The sequence below is a fragment of the Euprymna scolopes genome, chromosome 12 (genome assembly GCF_053919585.1).
Source record: "Euprymna scolopes isolate OS-2025 chromosome 12, ASM5391958v1, whole genome shotgun sequence".
In the NCBI taxonomy this organism is placed as follows: Eukaryota; Metazoa; Mollusca; class Cephalopoda; order Sepiida; family Sepiolidae; genus Euprymna; species Euprymna scolopes.
Window position 1 is genome coordinate 32,601,845 of NC_136493.1, and position 23,635 is coordinate 32,625,479.

Below are 23,635 nucleotides of genomic sequence, written 5' to 3' on the forward strand. Positions count from 1 at the left end.
CGGTAGCTACATGAGCACATGTTTGCATAAACCATTGTGTAAGCGCTTCATTAATGTTCTTGTGCACAAATTGGTGCTTTTGTTTACGATTAATGTTTCCATTCATTTGCCTGAGATCGTCTTCTTTCTTGAGAATTTTGCTGCTGTTGAATAACTGATTCCGTACTTTTTGGCCACAGAAGCCAGTTTGAGTTTTGTAGTGGGGGGTCAGAAATTTAAGTGAGATTAAATTTCCCCGCCCTAAACAAATAATAAAAAAAAGAATGAAACGAATGACACCTCCTTCTGATTTAAATGCATCGCATTTATTTTTTAAACAACAACAATAAGGTAATTACACAAAGGTAAATAAATGAACAGAAAGGGTTGTTTTCTTTGTGAAACGGTGACTGAGGTAATTAAATGTGTTTTTCATGTAAAGAAGAAAACTGTTCTTTTTCTCACTTACTTAGCGGAGGGATTTTTACAATGAATTTTATTTAATTTGAAAATTTATCTGAATTTGTCAGTTTCCGAACATCGCCGTGAAAACATTTTTCACTATAACTTTTTTTCTTTTTCTTTTTCACGAGTATAAATATTTTTTTCCTTTTGGAAATTAACTTTAGGCTTTAATCTTTCAAATACAAAAAAAAAAAAAAAAAAAAAAATAGTCGGAAGCCTACAAAAAAAATTATGATAAACCCGCTTACAAAACTACGCCCCCCCCCCCAATTTTTTCCGCCAATTTTGCCCGTACCTACTTATAACCATATAGTAAAAAAATATAATCGATCTGTCAAGTCTATATGTAAACAAGCTCAATTTTTGTTTATTGCTATAAGTGCCAATCTGAATAAGCACCCAAAAATTCTTCTTCATACGTTGCAGAACGATCTTTACAACAGTTTCCGTCTCTGAATAAACTGTTAACGTTTTCAGTAACCTCATATTAGTAGGGGTTTTTTGTTTGTTTGTTTTTTTTAATTTTTTTTTACATCCCAGGCTTTCCCCATTTGTTCTAAACATAATTTGTTTCACCAACTGACAACTGTTGATCTTTTGTCATATTTGTTTACATCTAATTAAATATACATAAAATGTGACACAAGGCCAAAAGGGTACGTTGGGGGAAAAGGTCGTTCATTTTTAACTGAAGTTGTCCGTTCACCAAAATATGTCATATGAAAAGATTCATTCTTTTTGTGTCCGTACAGTTCTAACAATTTCCATTTAATTACAGACGATATGGGGTCATTTTTTTTTTTTTTTTTTTGAAGATGTATAAATATGTTTTTATGGTACTTATGCACTTATATTATCGTACTGATATAATAACGTTATTATTTAGAAAGCCATTCTTAACATGGGAGGGGAGGGTGTTTTGTAATTATTCTGTATTTACTTCCACCTAACAATTTAATAAAAAAGATATTGTAAAACTTGAAATCTATTTTTTAAAAATAGCACGGTAACATAAGTGCATAAGCACCTTTTTTTTTTCTTTATATAAAATTAAATGTGTTTAACTTTTTTGAAGGTAAACAAAAACGCAAAATATAAGAAATAACACAAAACCACAAAATGAATGAATACAAACCTTAAAGCGGCCATGTTATGGTGGATATAAAAGTGGAAATTGCCGCCACCTTTAAAATACCACCAAAGGAAAGCAAAGTAAAGATATAGAAAATTAATTAACAGTTAAAACAGAAGAAAATAAACCAATATATAAAAAAATCTATTTATAATTTTTCCGGTAAAAAATCTTTATTTCCTTAGCAATAAAACTGAAATATGTTGAAATGTATTATATAAATGTACATGGGATTCGTTAAGATTTTGCATCAACCCAAGAATACGAAAACTCAGTAAAATTAAATATTATAAGTGATAATGTTAATATTCTATGTTTTATTAGTTATTTGATTACATAAATTCGTATTAAAAATTTTAACATAATTTATTTGATGTATTTTGTTGGTTATTCGTATTTTAAGTTTACCAGAGTACTAGTTACGAATCTATCATTATAGCGAAATCTAGCCGATATCGTCCGGTGAACGTTGCAAATAACCGGTTTATTCTCTTTAGAAAGGTTTGTTCAAATCTTATCATTCATTTAATTTTTGTATATTTACATAAACTAATTATTTCCCCTCGTGAACACTTAAAAGCTGATATAACGTTTTTTTTTTTTTTTTTTTTTTTAAATCTAAAAGTAACATCTTTAAACTCACATGGCCTGATCATTCCTAGCCGCCATTGTTTTGTGCGTGGCCGCGTGTTACTCTTATTTAACCTTTTCTGTGTTTACTTTTTAAACTCCTTTTAAAGTGCTTTTTTTTTACTTAAATTGTTTGATCTTTTGGAAGCAACCTTTTGTTTTCAATATATATAAATCTGTGTGTAATATTTTACTAAGGATAGAGTTTAATTTTCAAATTGTTTCCTTTATATAAACAGGTAATTATATTGGTATTTTTATAGAATCATTCCCGTCTTCAAACTATAAACTCACTTTAGTTTGGGTGTTTGTCCAGACCCCCACCCCCACTATAAAAAAAATCGTAGCATCTTTATGATGTACGTACACCACACCACCACCAGTGACTGAAAGAAAATACCTTACACCAAAAATCGCGTTTTATTTTCAAAAATAATGATAATAATAAAAAAATTTAAGTGAATTTGAGGTTTTTCCAATGACCCCTCTCATGTAAAGAATAGCTTCTCTTTTATTTATTTATTTTTTTTTATAAATTGCATTACATAGTGCTACTTTGATGTACTCCTGGGACATAATTTGTAGGTGTACTATGTGAGGGAGCTGAGCAGCAAGATGTCTGTTTACATTACATTTAAATTTCTGCATATCAGTACAGACGGGAAACAGGAACCCGGAAGGGGATTCCAAAGTCTAGCAGTCCTAGGGAAAGAACTGTTAGAGTAGAAGGCTTTCTTACATCTAGAGATCTCTACTGTGTAGGGCCCCTGTAGGGGTGGGATTTTGCTGCTTGTCGGGGGTATTTATGTCTTAGGGCCTGTAGTTCGTCGGAGCATCTACTATTAAAGTACTTGTAAAACAGGTAGAGGGATGCAACATTTCATCGATGGGACAGCGGTTGAAGCTGAGCTGATAGTGAAGAACCTATTAGGTTGGCAACTCTCTTTTGAATCCTGTCTAAGAGGAAGAGACTAGTAGCAGATGCACCAGCCCAAATATGACAACAATACTCCATACATGGGCGAATGGTGGCCTTGTAAAGGTACAGGATACTTTCAGGCATAAGTAACTTTCTAGCATGGTAGAGAGAACCCATCTCCTTTGCAGCAGCCTTGGCAATGCACTCAATGTATCTGTTTCAACTCATGTGCCTCATGAATGTTAAGCCAAGGAATTTGAAGGAACTACTTTCAGGTAATGTATCATTAGTTATGGCTGTTAGTGGTTGAGAAGTTTCTTGTAGTTATTAAAGGAAAGAAGCTTAGTTTTGGCAGCATTAAATGTGACCATCCATTTTTGTCCTCTATTCCACCATAGACCAGAGTACTTCCTCTAAGGTTTTTGCCATTGCCTTGGATATGTGTTCATTAGTGTTCCCCTTGTATCTGTTATAGAGCGTAGTATCGTTAGCAAATATACCCATCTCAGTGACAATTTTATCAGGGAGATCATTTATGAATATCAGGAATAATAAAGGTTCAAGGATCGACCCGCGGCATTTATATCATATTGTTTTGATGTACAATCATCAAGGACAACTTGGATTCTTTTCTTACTTAAGAAGGATTTAATTATGTTAAGTATTCGTCCAGTAATACCATAGAATCTGATTTTCATGAGAAAACCATCGTGCCATACCCTGTCAAAGGCCTTAGATATATCTAGGGCTATTGCTCTAGCCTCTCCTGCTTTATCGGGTGCATTGTATATACGTTCAGAGATTACAGTTAGAATATCTGTAGTAGGATGGGCTTGTCTAAATCCATACAGTTGGTCAGACAGAAGTTTAGCAGCTGTGAGGTGGTGGACTAGAGCTTTACTAATTATGGACTCAAATATTTTGGAGAAAAGAGGGAGAAGACTAATGGAGTGATAATTTAATAGATCAGTTCTTTTGCTACAATTCTTGCAAACTGGTACCATAGAAGCGGTTTTCCTACAGTCAGGAAAGCAAGATTCATTAAGGCATTTGTTAAAAAGTTTAGAGAGAATTGGAGCAACTTCGGCAGAGCATTTTTTTAATAGTACAGCTAGGATATGATCAAGTCCACATGCTTTTGAGGTGTCTAGGTGTTTTATGATATTATGTACTACCTCCGGTCTGAAATAGATAGTTGGTGCAGAATTAAAACTGTCCACGTTTAGGTTTTGTCGCGCACCATTTCAATGTTTTAGGGGGTAACTGGTAGTACTTTAGAGCGTGCTTAATTGAAAAAGAACAGTTTTCGTTGTAAAAGTTATTTAAAGTTTAATCTATGCACATTACTTTGTTGACTGTTATATTATCTATTTTTAAAAATACCGCAGTGGCTATATAAATATGGAAAATGTAGTTGATGTCAATGTGGAAGGTAAAAACAGAAGTGATAAGAGAGAATTGAGAAATTCAAGACAAACAGCAGTTCTGCAAGCGTTGCTACAAAGGTCTAAAGGGCGCATCCTAGAACGAGGTGCAATTAAAGACGTTACCACAAAATTCGGTATAGGAAGAAATACTGTAGGCAGAATTTGGTCACGAGCACTAGACAGTTCGTCCGATATATCGGTGCCAATAGATTCTTTGAGCCGTAACTTTCTCTGTGGCCGAAAAAAAGAAAGACTATAGTTCACAGTTAGCAGAAATCAACACCATTCCCTTGAGAAAAAGAACCACTTTGAGGTCTACTGCTCAAGCATGTGAAATACCTAAGACAACGTTAATTACAAGGATGAAAGATGGTGAAATTCGGGCACATTCAAATGCTATAAAACCGCTTCTCACGATAGAAAAGATGAAATGTAGCATTGATTTTTGCCGTTCGCAGTTGGATTTAAATCGAGGAACTTTTAGAGAAATGTTTGATGTCATACATATTGATGAGATATGACGTAAAATGCAAGGAAATTTTATTTAGGCAAAGACAAACATGACTCTTCAAGAACCACTAAAAACAAGCGTTTCATTACAAAGGTAATGTTTCTTGCTACCGTGGCTTGACCCCATTGGAATCCACATCGCAAATGTTACTTTGACAAACAAGAGGCGGCTAAACATAACAGCAGAAACAGGCTTGCTCAACAATGGTAACTAAAGTCATGGATACAATCAAAAATTCAGATTTGTGAATTCCTTGTTGAAAAGGTCCTTGTTTCCACACGGAACAAATGGCCAAGTGGATCCATTGCACAACGAATCATAATTCAACAAGACAATGCTAAGCCACGCGTACATCCAATGGACTCGGTGTTCAAACAAGAATCGGAGAGATTAGGGCTGAACATTGAACTGGTTAACCAGCCTGCAAACAGTCCGGATCTGAATGTGCTTGACCTAGGTTACTTCAATACAATCCAATCCAATCCATTCAACACCAAAAGGCTCCAAAGAATATTGATGAATTAATTGAAACAGTTGAAACCAGTTTTCAAGAATTAGAAAAATCAAAGTTGAACAACATTTTCCTGACATTGCAGGAGACAATGGAACAAATAATTTTGGCTGATGGTGGCAACAATTACAGGCTTCAGTATATGTCAAAAGCACAGCTAGAAAGAAAAAGAAAACTTTCCACTTCAATTTTGATATCAGAAGAATTGAAAAGTAAATTAACACAAATAAATAGTTATATGTTTTAGCTTTTTGCATTATTTTTTGTATATTTATTAAATCATACATTGTAAGAAAGTACGTACAATCAATTGTCAATTTAATTAAGTATAATTATTTAGTTAACTTGTATTTCCTTTCAAAAGTACTGCCTTATAAAACTTGAAACTTGTATGCACCAAGTATTTCCGACCAAACTGAAAATTTTTGTGCACCAACTATTTCCAACCGGAGGTAGTACTTGATAAGGGGTGGTTTCAGACCATCTGGTGTGGTTTCTGTCTGCAGAGGAAAATCAGGGAGGGAATGGTTTGCTGGGTCCTAGCTAGAGTTGAATGCAAACTGACAGGCAAGTAGACTAGCCTTCTTGGTTGCCATGCAAACAACTTCAAGATTGTCAGATAGTGGAGGAATTGTTGATTTCCCATTATTTACTACACTGTTATAGATTTTTCAGAAGTCACAAGTTCCTAATTTCTGTGCTTCAGTGCATTTTCTGGTGGGTTCGGAGCTCTCTTGACTGTGGCTATTTCTTTCTTACAATTACTTCTAGCTTGTCTATTTGTACTGAATTTATGTTGGATAAATCTGTGGTATGCATGCTGCCTTTGAGTAATGGCAGCTGTGCAAGTAGAAGTAAACCACTGGGGAGAGTGGAGTTTGCTATAGAACTTAGGTGTGGGAACGTGTGCTTCAATTGCTGCTTTGAACCATTCAGTGGTCTCATTCGCGCACTTTTCAGCAGGGGGACAACGGATATTTCCCTGTGGAGCATCTCTAATGTGATCCTTGATGGCATCCCAGTCAGTCTTATTGTATACCTTGTCGCTTTGAAAAGTGACTCTGTAACTTGCAGTTGAGAGTTTAGTGTGATGTCTATCATTATCACAGCATGATCAGAATTCTCAATAGGGCAATGGGCATTTCTTATGCAATCCTCAGGAACTGTAGTCAGAAATAGGTCCAGAAGTGAGGCTTGATAGTACTGACGATCTGGGAGATGGGTAAGGAATGTTACTGTCTGTGTCAAGGAATGGGATATAGAAAAGTTCTGTGTGATGCTACCAACTGTGTCATTGTAGTTAGAGAAGTAAAGTCACCAAATACATGTATTTGGGTGCTAGTGTCTAGGGAGAGTGCCTACATCTATACTGTAAGAAACATGATTGATTAGGGTACAGTCTTGAGTTGAGGGAGAGTGATAAAGAAAATATAAGTAGCTAACGCTATGTTGTAAAACTAGTCTAAAGCACATGAAGGCCTGGTCGTCTGATTTTAGTTTAGATTCCCTATATAGGGAGTATGTCACGAATATAGACTCCAAGTCCTGCATGTGTGTATCAGAGTCCTTACAACAAAGTGAGAGATAAACAGACATGTTAAAGATGTTAGAAGGGATGGAAGCAGGTAAGTTAGTTTCACTTAGTGCTAAGATATCCAGGGAGTTTGCTAGGAGAAATGATTCTACATCGTTTAGGTTAGTTCTAAGTCGACGGATAATTATGAATGTCAGCCTCAAGGAGGAGTCAAATTGTTGTTTGTGTGTCTGGTTTGATCGTTATTTTGGATTGAACTGTCATTTTTATAGTTTAAACAGGTGAGATGCTAGGCAAAGTAGATGTGCATTGCCACTATCATGCAATACAAGTAGACCATCAACCGACTCCTCGTCCACAGAAATGTAACCTCGGGGATATCCACCGGAGATGAGTGCAGGGTTCCTTTCTATGCACAACATGGCACTACAACCATTTCAATATCATACAACTAATGATTGAGCAGTCACTTTAAGCACTACTAAAGTATTAGGGTCCTGTACTGTCAGTCGGAATCCAACAGCTAGAGAAACTTGTCAAATCAGTACCCTCAAGCCTGTCAGACAAGAGTGGCCTAGTCCAATCATGTTAGCATATATGATAAACAAGTACTCCTAAGATGCCCAGTTTTAGGGAGAGAGAATGAGGCAGTTGTGGGGGACAGCGTTTATTGCCCTAGTCAGGAAACAAGGCCAAGCATTGAGCATCTCTAATGAGTCCCTGTTATCGCACTTCTGCTCCTGGCTAATAGGCAAAGAAAGACTATGGAAACTGTGCAATAGGCAGAGCCTACCTACTCCTTAAGCAGTTTAGGTTTGCAAACCAGTAATTAGATCTAGGGAGGTTATCAACCAGCACTGAGCAGGCCTCCCTCTCCGTTTGGTGCCAAGGTGTATAAGGTCAGTGGCACAGATTTTACATCAGAGTTTTCCTTCTTCTAGATGGATGACCTGTCAAGATCTACGGGTCCATCAGCACTGAGAAGGTTAGCCCCGCACTTGGTTTCAAGGCCAGGTATTTCTACCCCTCGCAAGGGTAGCTAGGATTAATCGAGTTAGTATCAAAGACAGTACCTGCTATGAAGTTACACTCCTCAGAATAAGATTAAGATTTGAAGATGTGGTTATTCACATGTTATGAGGTTTGGGAGTATGTATGAGTAGGGTGTGTAGGTTAGCATCTACTGAAGTTAAACAAGGATTTAAATATGGTTTGTGGATTAATAAATACATTGGAAAAAGTATAAGGAGTTGGGGTACGATTCAAAATGAGCTTCAAACTTCAGATTTTAGTTTTCATGTAGAGACAATTACCAGTATTTTTGCCTATCTAAGGGGAAGAAAAATATAGAATTTCTACTTTAGGTATAAGTTCAAAACTATGGCTAATAAGTATTCATCTTATGGTTAATCTATGGAGTATAGGTATATATTATAGATAATCTATGGAGTATAGGTATATATTATCGATAATCTATGGAGTATAGGTATATATTATAGATAATCTATGGAATATAGGTATATATTATGGATAATCTATGGAGTATAGGTATACATTATAGATAATCTATGGAGTATAGGTATATATTATAGATAATCTATGGAGTATAGGTATATATTATAGATAATCTATGGAGTATAGGTATATATTATAGATAATCTATGGAGTATAGGTATATATTGTGGATAATGCATGTCTACTAATATAGATTAGTATAGATGTTTAGTATCGATTTTGAAATTTCTGCCTTCTATGGTTAAGAACCGAAAGAGAAATTCCCTCTCCCATGGGACGTGCAAAGTGTGATGTATATGATTTTTTAGCTGCTTGGGAAGAAGGGCAATGGGTTTTGACCAGTTGGATCAAAAGAGATGATCTTACCTACAAGAATATCGTATTAGTATACATTAGGATATACAGGAATTAGGGTAGGATTCAGGTTTGTAAGGATTTATGTTTGTCATGCAAAAGAGACACAGGTAATAGTGTTGGAGGCAGAGTAACCAACCCTTTTAAATCAATATTCAGGAAAGAAACGCTATTTCGGTATCATACATAATGAACCATATACTTTCTGTCTATTGTCTAGTAATAAATTCTATTTCCTATTTCTTTTTTTACATCCTTACACTTAAGGGTGGGGGTACTTATTGTATCACACACCTCCCATGCCCAACTTGTCATTTATTACATAAATTACAAAAACAAAAGTCATATCAACATTAATTATGTACATAGACATGACAGTCAATGTAAAAGCAAGAACAACAAAGCAAAACCCCCTGCCAACTGGTTAATATTTCTCATATCAGAAATAAACCTTGCCCCTCCATCAAGGTAGAAGAAAAACAAAACAAAATAAGGAATTTTAACCACCTCCCGCAGGACTTTCAAACACCTTCTATTTAAACGGGCATTCTGCCATTTTATACCCCCCCCCCCCAAAAAAAAAGTGTAATTTTAATTCCCTTCCCACAGAAGGATTTTCAACCACCTTCTATATAAACAGGCATTCCGTTATTTCTGTACCCCCACCCCACATCAAACAAAAAAAATAGAAATTTTAACCACATCCCACATTTTTTAGCAACACCAAAACAACCATATAAATGAACACAATAAGACCCACACCGTGAAAAATACAATCACAACATATAACAATTATTACTCTCTGCTCTTTCTTTCTGATTGTCTTCTTTTTTTTTTTTTTTGACAATCGTCCTTGCGCAGTTTAACACAGAAAAACTGAAGCAGTCTTCACAGCAACCAATGCATGAATTACAATATTTAATAAGTTTTTTTTCCTTACAAGTTTCTTTTCTTTTTCAATATGATTGTCCTTTTTATGAGAGTCCTCTCTTCCTTCGCACAAATCATCGACCTGCTTCTCTGAATCTTACTTTTCCTCCCACGTCTATCGTTTAAAAAAAAAAAAAAAAGCACATTAAAATCTTAAAGTTCGTGACTTACCTCAACACAATCACCCCATTGAGTCAACCTTATTTCTCACCAGTTACACAGTCTCCAAACATTAAAATTTCACCCAATCTGCTCTGCATTTATCCATGTTTCGGATGCATCTCACACATCGATACTCTATATATCTAAAGGCATCCTTCTTAGTTATTCCTCATCTGCCCTTAGGTTGTAGAATCAATCGCACATCCCATGCCAGGTGGGGGACACAGACCCTATTCGCAGAGTTTCACTATCACTATCTGACTATCCTACTTCCTGAATGCCGGTCCTGGATATGACCTTAAACTATATCCAGTGGTGAGGCCCCAGCTTGCGGGCTTTGGGGAGTGTGGAGCCATCCTTTAATTACCATTGCTCCCAGATCCACTCTGACCCGGAGTGGTAGTACCTGTTAGGGTCCCAACTATGGGTTAAATAGAAACTGATTTGAAAACAACAAATATATTCTATTAAAAGAATTTTCTTCAAAATGTTTGGATTCAGCATTAAATAACCTGAAAAGGGTTGATATGCCGTAAAACAAAAATAACCAACCAATCCTGAATGCCTCTATTGCCGCCTCTCACAAGAACTCCTTATTTTCTGCTAAATTTTTTTCTTTTTTTTTTTATTACATTTTCACCCCAAACAAGGCACATTGCCACTTTGGTGTAGGGGGCTACTATCAGGGGAAATAACTACTGGGGTACTATGTAGGGATTTGGGCAGCAAGATGTTGGTTCACATTGCATTTGAACTTCTGCATGTCAGTACAGTTGGGGAAGCAGTGATCTGGAATGGAATTCCAAAGTCTAGCGGTTTTGGGGAAGAAACTACTGGAGTAGAAAGATCTTTTACATCTAGGGATCTCTACAGTGTGGGGGTGGGATTTTGCAGCTTGTCGGGTCTGTCGAGGGTGTTCACGTCGTGGGGGCACAAGTGCTTGCAGTTCATCAGAGCATTCACCATTAAAATACTTGTAGAACAGGCAGAGGGATGCAACGTTTCGTCGATGGGACAAAGGCTGAAGCTTAGATGCCAGTTTAGGGCCTATCAGATTTGCGACTCGCTTTTGAACCCTGTCAAGGAGCGAGAGACTAGTAGCCGATACACCAGCCCAAATATGACAACAATACTCCATACATGGGCGAATGGTGGCCTTATAGAGGTACAGGATACTTTCGGGTGTTAGTAGTTTTCTAGCACGGTAGAGAGAGCCCACCTTCCTTGCAGCAGCCCTCGATGTAATTGTTCCAACTCATGTTTCTTGTGAACGTTAGGCCAAGGAGCTTGAAAGACGTACTCTCAGATAAAGAGTGGTTGGCCATTGCTATAGGTGGTAGAGAAGGTTTCTTGTAATTATTGAATGAAACCAGTTTAGTCTAGGCAGCATTGAATGTACCTATTTACTATGCCTCCCCACGGGACAGAGTTAGACACCAGGGTCGTTTTTTAACGTGGAGAAAAGGTACAAAAATAAAAATTGTCTCAATCGTGAAGGATTTCTCCTCCACCGAAAGAGAACAAGAAATAGAAGTGCAGCATCTGAAGAACAGATACTACACTTTGATCTTGACCAAAAGGCCAATTTTGTCCACATTCCACTACTGATTCGAGGTCATTCTCTAGTGTTTCTGCCATTACTTTAGATATATGTTCATTTGTTTTCATGTCGTGCCTGTTATAGAGTGTGGTGTCATCAGCATATATACCCATCTCAGAGGCAATTTTGTCAGGGAGGTCATTTATGAATATCAGGAACAGTAGAGGTCCAAGGATAGATCCCTGGAGCACGCCCGCATTTATATCATATTGTTTAGATGTATGACCGTCGAGGACAACCTGGATTTTTCTCTTATCTAAGAAGGATTTAATTATGTTAAGTATTCTACCAGTGATACCGTATGATCTAATCTTCCTGAGGAGACCCACATGCCATACCCTGTCAAAAGCCTTAGATATATCTAGAGCTACCGCTCTGCCCTCTCCCGCTTTGTCCAGTGAATGGTATATGCGTTCAGAGATTACAGTGAGGATGTCTGCTGTGGAACGGGCTTGTCTAAATCCATATTGTTGGTCGGTCAGAAGTTTAGCATCTGTAAGGTGCTGAATTTCCTTGACCTAGTCAAATCACCATGACAAATATGTTTCTTAACTACCGCCTCCTATCCTTAGTATGTGATGCAGGACAAATCTTTGGTCCTACAACAGATGGAGACCTCACGAGATTCCTTACATCACAGAATATCTCTTTCATAAAATCTGCCTCCATCACTTCTCAATCCTTTTAAAACAAATCACTCTATCTGACATCAAAATTTGTCAAATTAATTCTTACCTTTGGAGCCCCTTTCTCTCCTCCAGGGCACGATGCCCTGGTGAAGGTCTCTGCACTAACCTGTTACACCCTATCCCTGCTCTTCTCTCTGCCTGTTGGGGAGTCACTCCACTTGAGACAAAATCGATTTCCACAGCGAAAGGAAAATCATCAATAAAAACACATATACAAAAAGGATAACTTCTGCCTTCATTTAAAAACAAAAACAGCAAAATCCTGCCTTCATTTCCCATATCTTTTTAAGCATAACTAAATGTGAAAATGAAGATAAAACTGCAACAAAAATGAAAATCAAGTTTTTGTTTACCCAGATGTGTGTGGCTCCACTCCTACTCTCCATCTTTCTTTCTCCTATAAGACGAGGCTTCCCCCTTTTCTCTCCATCGTTGCCAATACTTGAAAACACGACTATTACCGTAAATCTCTCTCTCTCTCTCTCACTCTCTCTCAGTGAATCCCACATGTAATCAATTTTTTTAAGAAGCAAAAATAAAAAAAAATATTACATCAAAATGGGGAAAAAATGTTTGCCAATTTTTTTCTTGCACAGTTTTAAAAAAAAGAGAGAAAATCACTGTAACCCCACATTTATGAAGCTCAGCTAGGACCCCTTTTTGTCTGGAACTTTGGCTCGGATCGTCTGGTCCTTCTCTAGGGTTGTTACATTGAATCCTGTATGCTGAAAGCGAATATCGAAGCAGCAGACAGGAAGAAAAATAGATTCGTGAAATTCTATTCTACAGAATTAATTACACAAACTTATGTACAAATATTTTTACGAATATCATTCAGTTCTTAATAAGTTTTCAAAGTTTCAAAACTCTCTTCACAGACAGGAGTCATGTCTTCAGGGGACAGCAGGTTACCTTGAGTTTCGCGCACAACTCTTTCGGAAACTCTTCGAAACTGACTAATTTTCACGCGACAGATAGATTTCAAAATAGACTTCGTAGCCTCGTAGAAGATGTCCTTTTCTCCTCCTTGCAACCTCTATCTCACAGAAGAGATGTTGCGAGTTTCTCTGATGTATCGTTATTTTCATGGAAAGTGTTCAACTGAGCTTCAATCTATGGTCCCCCCTCGCCAAACTTTCACAAGAAACACTCGTCTAGCTGTAAACACTATCAATAATTTCCCCCACTCTTTATCTGTGCCTAAACCTAAACGTAGATTCCATGAACAAAGCTTCTTTCTTAGAACTGCACGCCTGTGGAATTGTCTTCCGTTTTCCTGCTTTCCGGCTGACTACAATATGGTTGTGTTCAAGTCTAAAGTAAATAAGTTCTTGATGAGCCGTTCCATATAAGTTATTAAATTTACCAAATTTTCATTACTAATGATTACTATATTGACCAATTTCTACTGTACACTCTTTAACCCTTATCCTTGAGTGGCCTCTGGGCCTTGATAATGTGGTGATGCCTTTGTAAAAAAAAAAAAAAAAATATATATAGTTAAGTATGTGGATGGGGTGGAAATTTCCCTAGCTAATCAGATTTCGCCACAAAATCGGAAAACCCCAAAATTTTGCGTGTGTGCAATTCCCGAATCTGGGATCTGAGATCTACAGACATATTAATTCCCATGACCTTAAGGTCATCATGTCCGACATGGCCAGACAATATTATGCTCCAAGTTTCCTGTCATCAATTTTAACTGCAAAATATATTTCTCTGGTTTCAAACAATATCTATTTTGACATGAAATAAAATATATATATTTATATTCTCTATTTTAAATCCTCGGGTTATCTGCTGTCATCCGGGAACGATTAGATATCTAGCATAGTTACTCGGCCCCTGGGGGAATCTAAAGCTCCTCAATGATTGATTACATCACAATCACTCTGACTTATCTTTGTATATTTTTCCTTTCAGTTTTTTTTTTTCTTTGTTACTTCATTCTGTTGTTTTTTCTCTCTCTAATGATCACCCTTTGTCTTTCTGCTTTTTTGCCTGTGAAAATTTGTAGTTCCTTCTTTTTCTTTCTGCTTTTTTGCCTGTGAAAATTTGTAGTTCCTTTTTCTTTCTGCTTTTTTGCCTGTGAAAATTTGTAGTTCCTTCTTTTTCTTTCTGCTTTTTTGCCTGTGAAAATTTGTAGTTCCTTCTTTTTCTTTCTGCTTTTTTGCCTGTGAAAATTTGTAGTTCCTTCTTTTTCTTTCTGCTCAGTTTTTCATTTTTCTTTTCCGGGTGCATGTGAACTACACTGCCCTTTTAATTTCTCTAGTTTTCTCCGTTGAAGTCGATTTTGATCAAACATCCTGCATCTTCCAGGGTCCCAATCTGATGGTCGTGGATATCAATTGTGCAAGATTTTTGTGTCTCTCTTTCTTTTTTTTTAACTTATTTTTTTTTTTTGCTTTCATGGTTGATCCTGGTGCACGGCAATAATTGTGACACCCCATGGCCCTACCGAAAAGTTACCGACTCCAACATTATGTACTGCGGGTTTCTGCTATATCTTCTGTTCTTGTGGCCATGTTGTCATCTTATATTCATGGGCAACCGCCAAAATAAGCACACGAGTAAAAATAAAATCAAACAAGTGAAACAAAAGAAAACACAGATTCCAATGCTTTACGTACATGTCGGTTGAACTCTTTCTTTTATATTCATAGAGTGCTGGGTGGGTTGTTGGAAAATAACAAAAGATAGATGACAAAAGAAAATGAAGTAGGTTTAGCGAGTAATAAAAGAACTTATCAATAGACAATGGATAGGAAATTGTTCTTAACGCAGACAAAGAGAAATAAAGGTAGATTTAAATTAGGATGTGATGAATGGCGATAGCAAAACGACTGAACAAGGAAGTAAGGATTGAACAATAGCAACAACACTTGATGAGGCAGGTTATTTGGATGCTTGGTCAGTTGAGGTTTGAATTTCGAGGTGGATAGTTGGAGTTTGAACATCACTGAAGATGGATCATAGTTTGGACCAGATTGAGAGTCTATCAACAGACAGAGATGAATTAATCAATTAACTGATGGAAACAGCCTCGACAGTAGATATAAATGTGGACCTCAGCGTGTAGAAGACAGTTTCACATACATCCAGATTTCAACCAACATATATGTGAAGCATCGACATCTGTGTTTTTCTTGCATTGTGTTTTGTTTTATTTTTCTACTTATGGACCCGTGTGTGATCCCATTGACGGTCACTCGTAAGAAAATGATGATACAGTCATAAGAAGATGAACAAAAAATCCACAGCATTTGGAGTCGGAAAATTGTCAGTGGGGCCATGTTGAATCACATCATCATCGCCCCTCTAAATGCTAGTCCACGTGTATGTTCTGTCAAGGCAGTGTCAGTCAGTTACCATCAGTTCATTTCTCCATCAGTGTTCATAAATCTCTATATAAATAAAATGAACTCATTTTTTCCCGTCTGATTTTGGCATTAATAGGATTAAAAATCAAGATATTTCATGCAAATATAATATGCACAAACAGCAGAACAATGTCTGAGGTGTGTTATAGGCTTATTATTTCTCAAATTCCTCGATAATCTTAGATTTCTATACTTTTTCTGCTGAGAAGTCACGGCTAAAATCGGTTAAGATCAATGGAAGTGGTAAAATATTTTCTCTCTAATAAATTCCTCCTCCCCCTGTCACCACTTAACACCGTTTGGGGATCGTTCACAAGGAACAGTTGAGAAGAGAACACCGGTTTGGCTTCGTAGTTCTTTCATGTGAAGTTATTTAAAATCACTAAACTAAGCTGCAGTGCTCTGTGGCGTAGTGATTAGCGTGCTGGACAATTCACATTATATTTTCATGTTCGCGCCGACCTACCGTAGTCGTTTTTTTTTTTTTTTTTTTTTTTTTCCTAAACAACTGGAATGGACTTTTCTTGGTGGCCGAACTGTTAACGTTGCAGATGTTTTTTTTTTTTTCACACTTTATTTTCCTACTTTTACTCATGACTCCGGGTTTGATCCTTCCTACTTACCTACCATAACATTTTTTAAAACTCCCCCCCCCCCCGTCCCGGAAACAAACACTCGGGCAACGCCGGGTACCCCCGCTAGTGTATAATAATCTGCTAGTTTCACAGTTTACCCCACACGTCTTACTTTTAGATGCCAGAATATATTTACATTAACTTGACTTCTTTTTTTTGTTCTCAGAACGTTAAATTAACAAAACCATGGATGCTGATCTTTATGATGAATTTGGAAACTACATCGGACCAGATCTTGAAAGTGAAGATGAAGATGAAGACGACGATGATGATGATGATATTGATGAACGTGGAAATCTTGATGTACGTCTTTATGCTTTTTTTTATTATTATTATTATTCTTGTTATTTTTACAGGGTGTCCCAAAGGAAACTGACTGATTTGAAATTTGAATTCAACCGAAAGTACCAGGAAGCAGGGACCTGGAAGGGAATTCCATAGTCTAGTAGTCGGAAGGAAGAAACTATTAAGAGTAGAAGATTTTCTGGCATCTAGGGATCTCTACTGTGCAGGGGTGGGATTTTGTTGCTTGTTGAGGGTATTTATCTCGAAGGGGAACTAAGGCTTGGAATTCGTCAGAGCACCTACCATTAAAATATTTGTAAAACAAGCAGAGGGATGCAACAATTCATTGATGGGACAGAGGTTGAAGCCTGGCTAACAGTGCAGGACCTAATAGGTTGGTGACTCTCTTTTAAACCCTGTCTAAGAATGAGAGACTAGTAGCAGATGCACCAGCCCAAATGTGGCAACAATACTCCATGCATGGTCGAATGGTGGCCTTATAGAGGTACATGATATGCTCAGGCATAAGTAACTTTCTAGCATGGTAGAGAAGGCCCACCTTCTTTGCAGAGACAAGGATAAGAGAAGGGTTCTCAGCTCAGAACCTCATTCTCACCTCTCATTAGAACATCATTATAAGACATGGTATTCACCGTTGACGAGTTGAACCGGAAGAAGTGTCATGGGAATATTAAATTCACATGTGGTCCACAGTCGCATGTATTAGGTTGATAAGAAAGGTCTTGCGAAATTTTTAATTTTGATTTCAAATGATGTATTTTCAAATAAATTTTCATCATAATATCTTTACTTTATATACCATTTTAAAGAGTGTTTTTCATTCTATCTAATCGTTTAAATGACAATTGTTTTAAAACAATTATGTCTTCTTTTCAGAACATTGAATACAAGATGGAATAAACACAAATTCGCACAATTTTCTTATTTCAGTTTAAATTAGGCTGAAAAGCTGCTGAAACAGCTTGCAATATCAATGAAGCGTTTGGCCCAGGAATCTCTACTGAACGCACAGCACAATGGTGGTTTAAGAAATTTTGTGGCGGCGACGAGAGTCTTGAAGATAATGAGTGTAATGGAGGGTCATTGGATGTTGACAAGGATTAATTAAGAACCCTAGTTGAAGCCAATCCATGCACAACTGTTCGAGAACTTGTTTCTAAATTAGACGTAACATATATGATTTCCAACCACTTGAGAGTGATTGATAAGACAAAAAAATTTGATAAATGGGTACCTCACAAATAAATGATAATCAAATGAAAAGCCGTTATGAAGTGTCATCTTCCCTTCTTTTACACAAGAACGATCCGTTTCCCAACTGGTGACACTGAGCTCAGTGGTTAGACGTCGACGAAGCTCCACGACACTTCCCGAAGCCAGAGTTGCACCAAAAGGTCATGCTGACTGTTTGGTGGTCTCAACCGACTGGTCTCATCCGTTACAGTTTTTTTTAGTGTAGGCAAAGAAGTACTGTCAACAAATGGATGATATGCATCAGAAACTTTGACAACAACACCCAGCATTAGTCAACAGAAAAAAAACTAATTCTCCTCCATGATGATACCCGACCACACGTTACTAAACTGATCCTGCAGAAGTTGAATGAATTGGGCTACAAAACTCTTTCTCATCCGCCATACTCTTCAGACCTCTCACCTACCGACCACCACTTTTTCAAGCATCTCAACACCTTTCTGCATGAGAAATGCTTAAAAAATCAAAGCGATATCAAAAACACGTTCAGCGACTTTATCACCACTTGAACACAAGATTTTTACGTTACTGGCACAAATACACTTGTTTTGCGTTGGCAAAAGTGTGTTGATTCTGATGGTGTTTATTTCGATCAATAAATTTTTGTTTGAGCCGAGATTTGTTCATGTGAATTTAAAAGTTAAAAACTGCAGCAACTTTCTTGTCAACCTGATATATCTCTGTCCGGGGAGATGACAACATTAGGTTTTAGTTCTTGCAAGGAGATGTAGATGTCGTTCTACATATAGCACCTGGTATTCAGAAATAGTCACCCATTTAGTACTGACCAGGCTCAATGTTGCTTAACTTTGGTGATTGACCCAGAACCGGTGTGTCAACATGATTATGCTGTATATTCAAATACCATTCTTGAATTATGGTGAAGTGATCCGTTTCAGGGAGGGGGTTAATTTACATTTATATTTATGTCTTTTCATACATAAATCAAATATGGACTATTTTTTTTATTATTGAATATTAATATTATTTTGTATTGTGTCTTCAACCATGAAAATATTTTTTTCAATTTTCTTGAACAAAATATCTAATAAAAATAACATCTTTTGTTTCTAAAAGGCATTGTTTACAATCAGCAAACTTTGAACCTACTTTTAACAATTGAAAAATAGGTTTTAAACCTTTTTACAATTTTTAAAAGGTAAATAAAATAATATAAAGTAATATTTTATTCATTTGTTAAATAAATTTGAAAAACACACAATATATTGCAATGTGGGCAGAAAACACATCAGTTAGGTGAGTTCTTCTACTTCCCATTGTTTATTTATTTATTCCCCCCCCCCTCTATTTTAAGCTAACTACTCAACTGTTTTTTTTTTTTTAACTAAACAATTTAATTTTTTTAAAAGGATCAGTGAAATACATTTCTTGGCTGCACATACAATTGACTGTAAAGATTTATCAGCTCAGAACTTCATTCTCACTTTTCACTGGTACATTATGGGTCAACTGTTGTTTGGAATGTGCATCCTTAAATTCTGGTATTCTGATTCCTTTCAGGTGGTGGACATATAAGATTTATATTATTATTGGATTTATGTATGAGAAAACATAAAAATACAAGATCTTTTGGTGCTTCTATTATTCTACAAATGAATGAAAAAAAATATTGAATTTCAAGTGAAACAAATGGTACCTACATCATTGTCAGGTCTCAAATAGTAATATATAAAAAAATGACAAAAAACGATAAGGTAGAAAAATAATTATTAATGAAAAAAGAAATTTGTGAAAGGAAGCAAAATCATTATATAATCTAATTTATAAAACTGACAATGTCTGTCTGTCTGTCTCCATATTTTCAAACTTTATCTCTTCCGAAACTGAAGGTCACACAATGGTGCTAGGGGCCTCAAATGATTGCATTTTTTATGGGCCATTTTTCTATGGGTCTTTAGGCAGTTAAAATAATCTATAAGGGGTCAAAATTGAAAAAATCGTTAGACATTTTGTACATTCACCTTAATTTATTTTTGATTTTTAATTTTTAATCAGTTCATGTGCGTGTCACGTTGGTACAGCTTAGAATGCTTTCTGTTTCAATTCGAGCTGATGGCACCCAAATACTTTTTTTTTACTTTTGAAATCCTGACTCTATAATAATATATACGAAATCTGGACAAATTAAAATATATTTAAGCATAGATGCCTACCACAGCTTAAGAGAATCCCATCTACCCTCGAGAGAAGGATAGACCGGCCCAATTTCTCAACCTGGTATTTTACCTCATGATACATACAGCGCCTCGCCTTCCCAAATGGTCACCCATCTGATACTGGCCAGGCTCAACATTGCTTAACTTTGGTGATCCGGCACAATCATGTTTACACACTGCGTATTAGTACAGTCAGAAAAGAGGGAAAGAATTCCAAAGTTTAGCAGTTTAAGGGAAGAAATTATTACAATAGAAAACTTTTTCAGGGGGGGGGGTATCATAAAATTTCCAAGGGGGTCATTAAAATCAGATTTGTGAGTCCAAGGGTTCACTAAATTTTTTAAAAATTAAAACAAAGTACTTTTTTTATGCTTGCATCTGAAAACGTATAAAATGTTATTTTAATTGGAATTCATTATTGAGATGAGTCTTATTTATATTTATTTATTGCGGACTATTATTCTCATCTTTATTGGTTGTTGTTTCATGACGTTTCGGTCAACTATTCCTCTGACCTTCGTCAAGTGCTAACCGCGACGGATAGGAACTTCGAATCTCCACGTTTTTGGCCAAGTAAGCCTCTGGCCGGCTTTGGGTAGGATTGAAACCGCTATCTTCAAACAATTCTCATCTGGAACCGTAGAGATTCAACGTCTCTATCAACTGCGTCACAGGCCCCGAAGGGCGATCAAAGTTGAATTTTTTGATCTTATAAATTCATGTTTATTATTATCTGATCTTTCATGGTCGGGTCCGTACTGAATGGTATATATATATATTATTTTTAATTGAAATTCATTATTGATATGTATAAAATGTTATTTTCTTTCTTTTCAGGATGATGATGATGATTTAGATCAGAATGATGCTGATGATACCCATGAGATGCAGGTGGTGCTCCATGAAGATAAAAAGTATTATCCGACGGCAGAAGAAATTTATGGTCCGGAAGTGGAGGTAAACAAACAAAAATAAAAACAGTTCTTTAAACAAATACAATTATTTTAAGAGTTGCATCACAATTTCAGTTTATCTTCTTACACAATTCTAAATATAAAGACTAGTGAGAGGACGATTCCCGTGCAATTACAGATTCTGTTCTAAATTCCTGATTTCGGAGTCTTTAAATTTCTAAATATTTAACTATAGAATTGTTATGTTTCTGAATTTTTTTAGATCCGGATTAATAATTTGCAGTATTTGGATCATTCGGACTAATGTTCTCATCTTTAGTGTTCCTATTTACTTGCCTCCCCACGATGGCAAAGTTAGACACAAGGTCGGTTTTTAATGTGGGGAAAATCCAGCTCCTCAAAAAGGGGCACTCTGGATAGGAACAAAAATAAGAATTGTCTTAGTCATGAAGGATTTCTCCTCAACTGATCGATGACAGAAAAAAATTAAGTGTAGCATCAGAACAGATACTATGCTGTGATCTTGGCTCGAATTTACACCATTATAGGCAAATTACTTGAGAGTTCTACTCGGTTACGACTGACAAAATGAGTGCATGCTACCTCTGTGGATTAAATAAAGGGTTCTGTTCAAAATTCTGTACGGATTCCTGAGTTTGTCAGGATGACTTCTGGGATTGAAAAGATACACCTGAAGATAGTTGTAGGTTATATTGTCCAAAACTTTGTCAGAATAATACTCAGGATGAAAGCAGTAGTCCAATAATGCAAATTATAGAATTGTTGTTTTCATTTAGTTTTTGGATTACCATAAAAATCCATCTAATATGTGCATATCTTTTCGCAAATAGACTTGTGGGTGGAGGGGGTTCCATAGATTTTAGTTTTATTGGTAATTTAAAATCAATAAACTTTTTTTCATTAGTAACAACAATGGAAAATTAAATTAAAAAAAAAAAAAAAAAATTAAAATAATCTTTTGACATCAGAAAGTTGCCACAATCTTTTCCAATACCAATTTTTATACCATTAAGGTTCTAATTCCCAATTCCAATTTACAGGCGTGAAAGAAAAAAGTGAAGGAATTGATTTGCCTTGTCACTGTTTCCGGTAGCAGATGCAATGTAAATTAGGAAGTGTGTTAGCTTACTATTACCAAAATGTGATGTAAGGAAAGAAAACTCTAAACAAAATGTTTCTTTTTATTTATTCTTTTTTTTTTTTGTTGTTCAAAATAAATATTACTTGTTTCCAGTTCTCCTCTAGCATAGGGTCTTGTGGGATGTTGGGATTTCATGCTATTTCAGTGATATCACTCATTTGTCTGTTTCAGGACTTATTTGTTTAAATTGCAATCACTACTTTTAAGCATCACAGAAAATTGTTATTTCAGATAGTCAAAGTCAAATTGTTGCAACATGTAAATGACATGTATTTTTAATTAATTTATAGTTATATTTATTGTTACAATATTTTTTACTATAATGAGGTATGATCTCTCATAGTCGGGAGATTCTATTTATAAACGATGCTGCTAGGAACTGACGAATCAAATTAATTCACGTCCTACTACCAACCAATCAGAAACCAGAATTGCTCCATAAATATTAAACCTTTCTGTAGCAATTTTGCATGTGTTTTGTTTGTGTCAGCATCGGAAGAATCTTTTGCTCTTTTGAGAACTGTCTACTGCAAACCCGTCACCTCTCAGGACTTTTGTAGAACAACGAATCATCAGAAACTGTTCTGAAACTAAACATGGCTTACACTTCTAGATTTGTTCTCTTTAGACTAATTAAATTTAATTTTTATGTTCTTACAAACAAGTTTGTAAGATTTAATTCACTAATATAAAAGGGGGTAAATTTATGGATTGATGAACAAAAGTTCTCTCCCTTTATCCATAGAATAAAAATATTAAATGTGTATAATTAATTCAACAAGAGTACTATTGTTTTAGGTATAAAAAATCGGTACTTGTAAAGTTTAGTCAAGACATTAAAAAATGAAAATATCGAAAAAAGTTTAAATTGTATGTATCTGTTATGGAACGAAGTTCTCCGAAAAAAAATTTCACTTAATTTCATCAAGTAGTTTTTTTTTTTTTTTTTTACAACGAAAAAATAATTTGTTATGATATCGAGCAAAATGTTCGATTTTTAGGAAGAAAAGCTAGTATTAAAGATGGGAAGGGACGTTAGCGCTTTAACTGGAGTTATCTCCCTTTGGCATTTCTAAAATTCAAACAAATTTTTTTTTTTGAATCCAAGATGGCCGCCTTCAAAATGCTCTCATAAAAACATGTTTTTCCGCTGTAAAAAAACTACTTGATGAAATTAAGTGAAATTTTTTTTCGGAGAACTTTGTTCTATAACGGATACATACAATTTAAACTTTTTACGGTATTTTCACTTTTTAATGTCTTGACTAAACTGTACAAGTACCAAACAATTAAATATTAAATCTGTACAATGATTAATTCAGGAATTACCTAAATAATGCATAAGTTGGGTATGTTTTTTTGCACTAATGATAAAGGCAAAACACTTTTTAAGATTTATTCAATTTTTACACAAAATACACCATCTTTGTTATAGCATATATAGTCCTT

The 23,635-nt window shown here is 35.8% G+C and overlaps 2 protein-coding genes across 2 annotated transcripts in view; one reads left to right on the forward strand and one right to left on the reverse strand.

Moving 5' to 3' along the window:
- LOC145291243 (bifunctional 3'-5' exonuclease/ATP-dependent helicase WRN-like) overlaps positions 1 to 1,835 on the reverse strand; it is a 110,101-nt gene extending 108,266 nt beyond the window's left edge. Inside the window, exon 1 of the mRNA XM_080136849.1 lies at positions 1,580 to 1,835. The gene's annotated coding sequence lies outside the window, so the exon portion shown is untranslated. The remainder of the gene's footprint in view (positions 1 to 1,579) is intronic.
- Positions 1,836 to 1,990: 155 nt separating this feature from the next.
- The window catches only part of LOC145291244 (116 kDa U5 small nuclear ribonucleoprotein component-like), a 109,210-nt gene continuing 87,565 nt past the window's right edge, over positions 1,991 to 23,635 (forward strand). Inside the window, exons 1-3 of the mRNA XM_080136851.1 lie at positions 1,991 to 2,077; positions 16,540 to 16,676; positions 20,948 to 21,067. Of these exons, the coding sequence (XP_079992977.1) occupies positions 16,560 to 16,676; positions 20,948 to 21,067 (237 nt within the window). The 5' untranslated portion in view covers positions 1,991 to 2,077; positions 16,540 to 16,559. The remainder of the gene's footprint in view (positions 2,078 to 16,539; positions 16,677 to 20,947; positions 21,068 to 23,635) is intronic.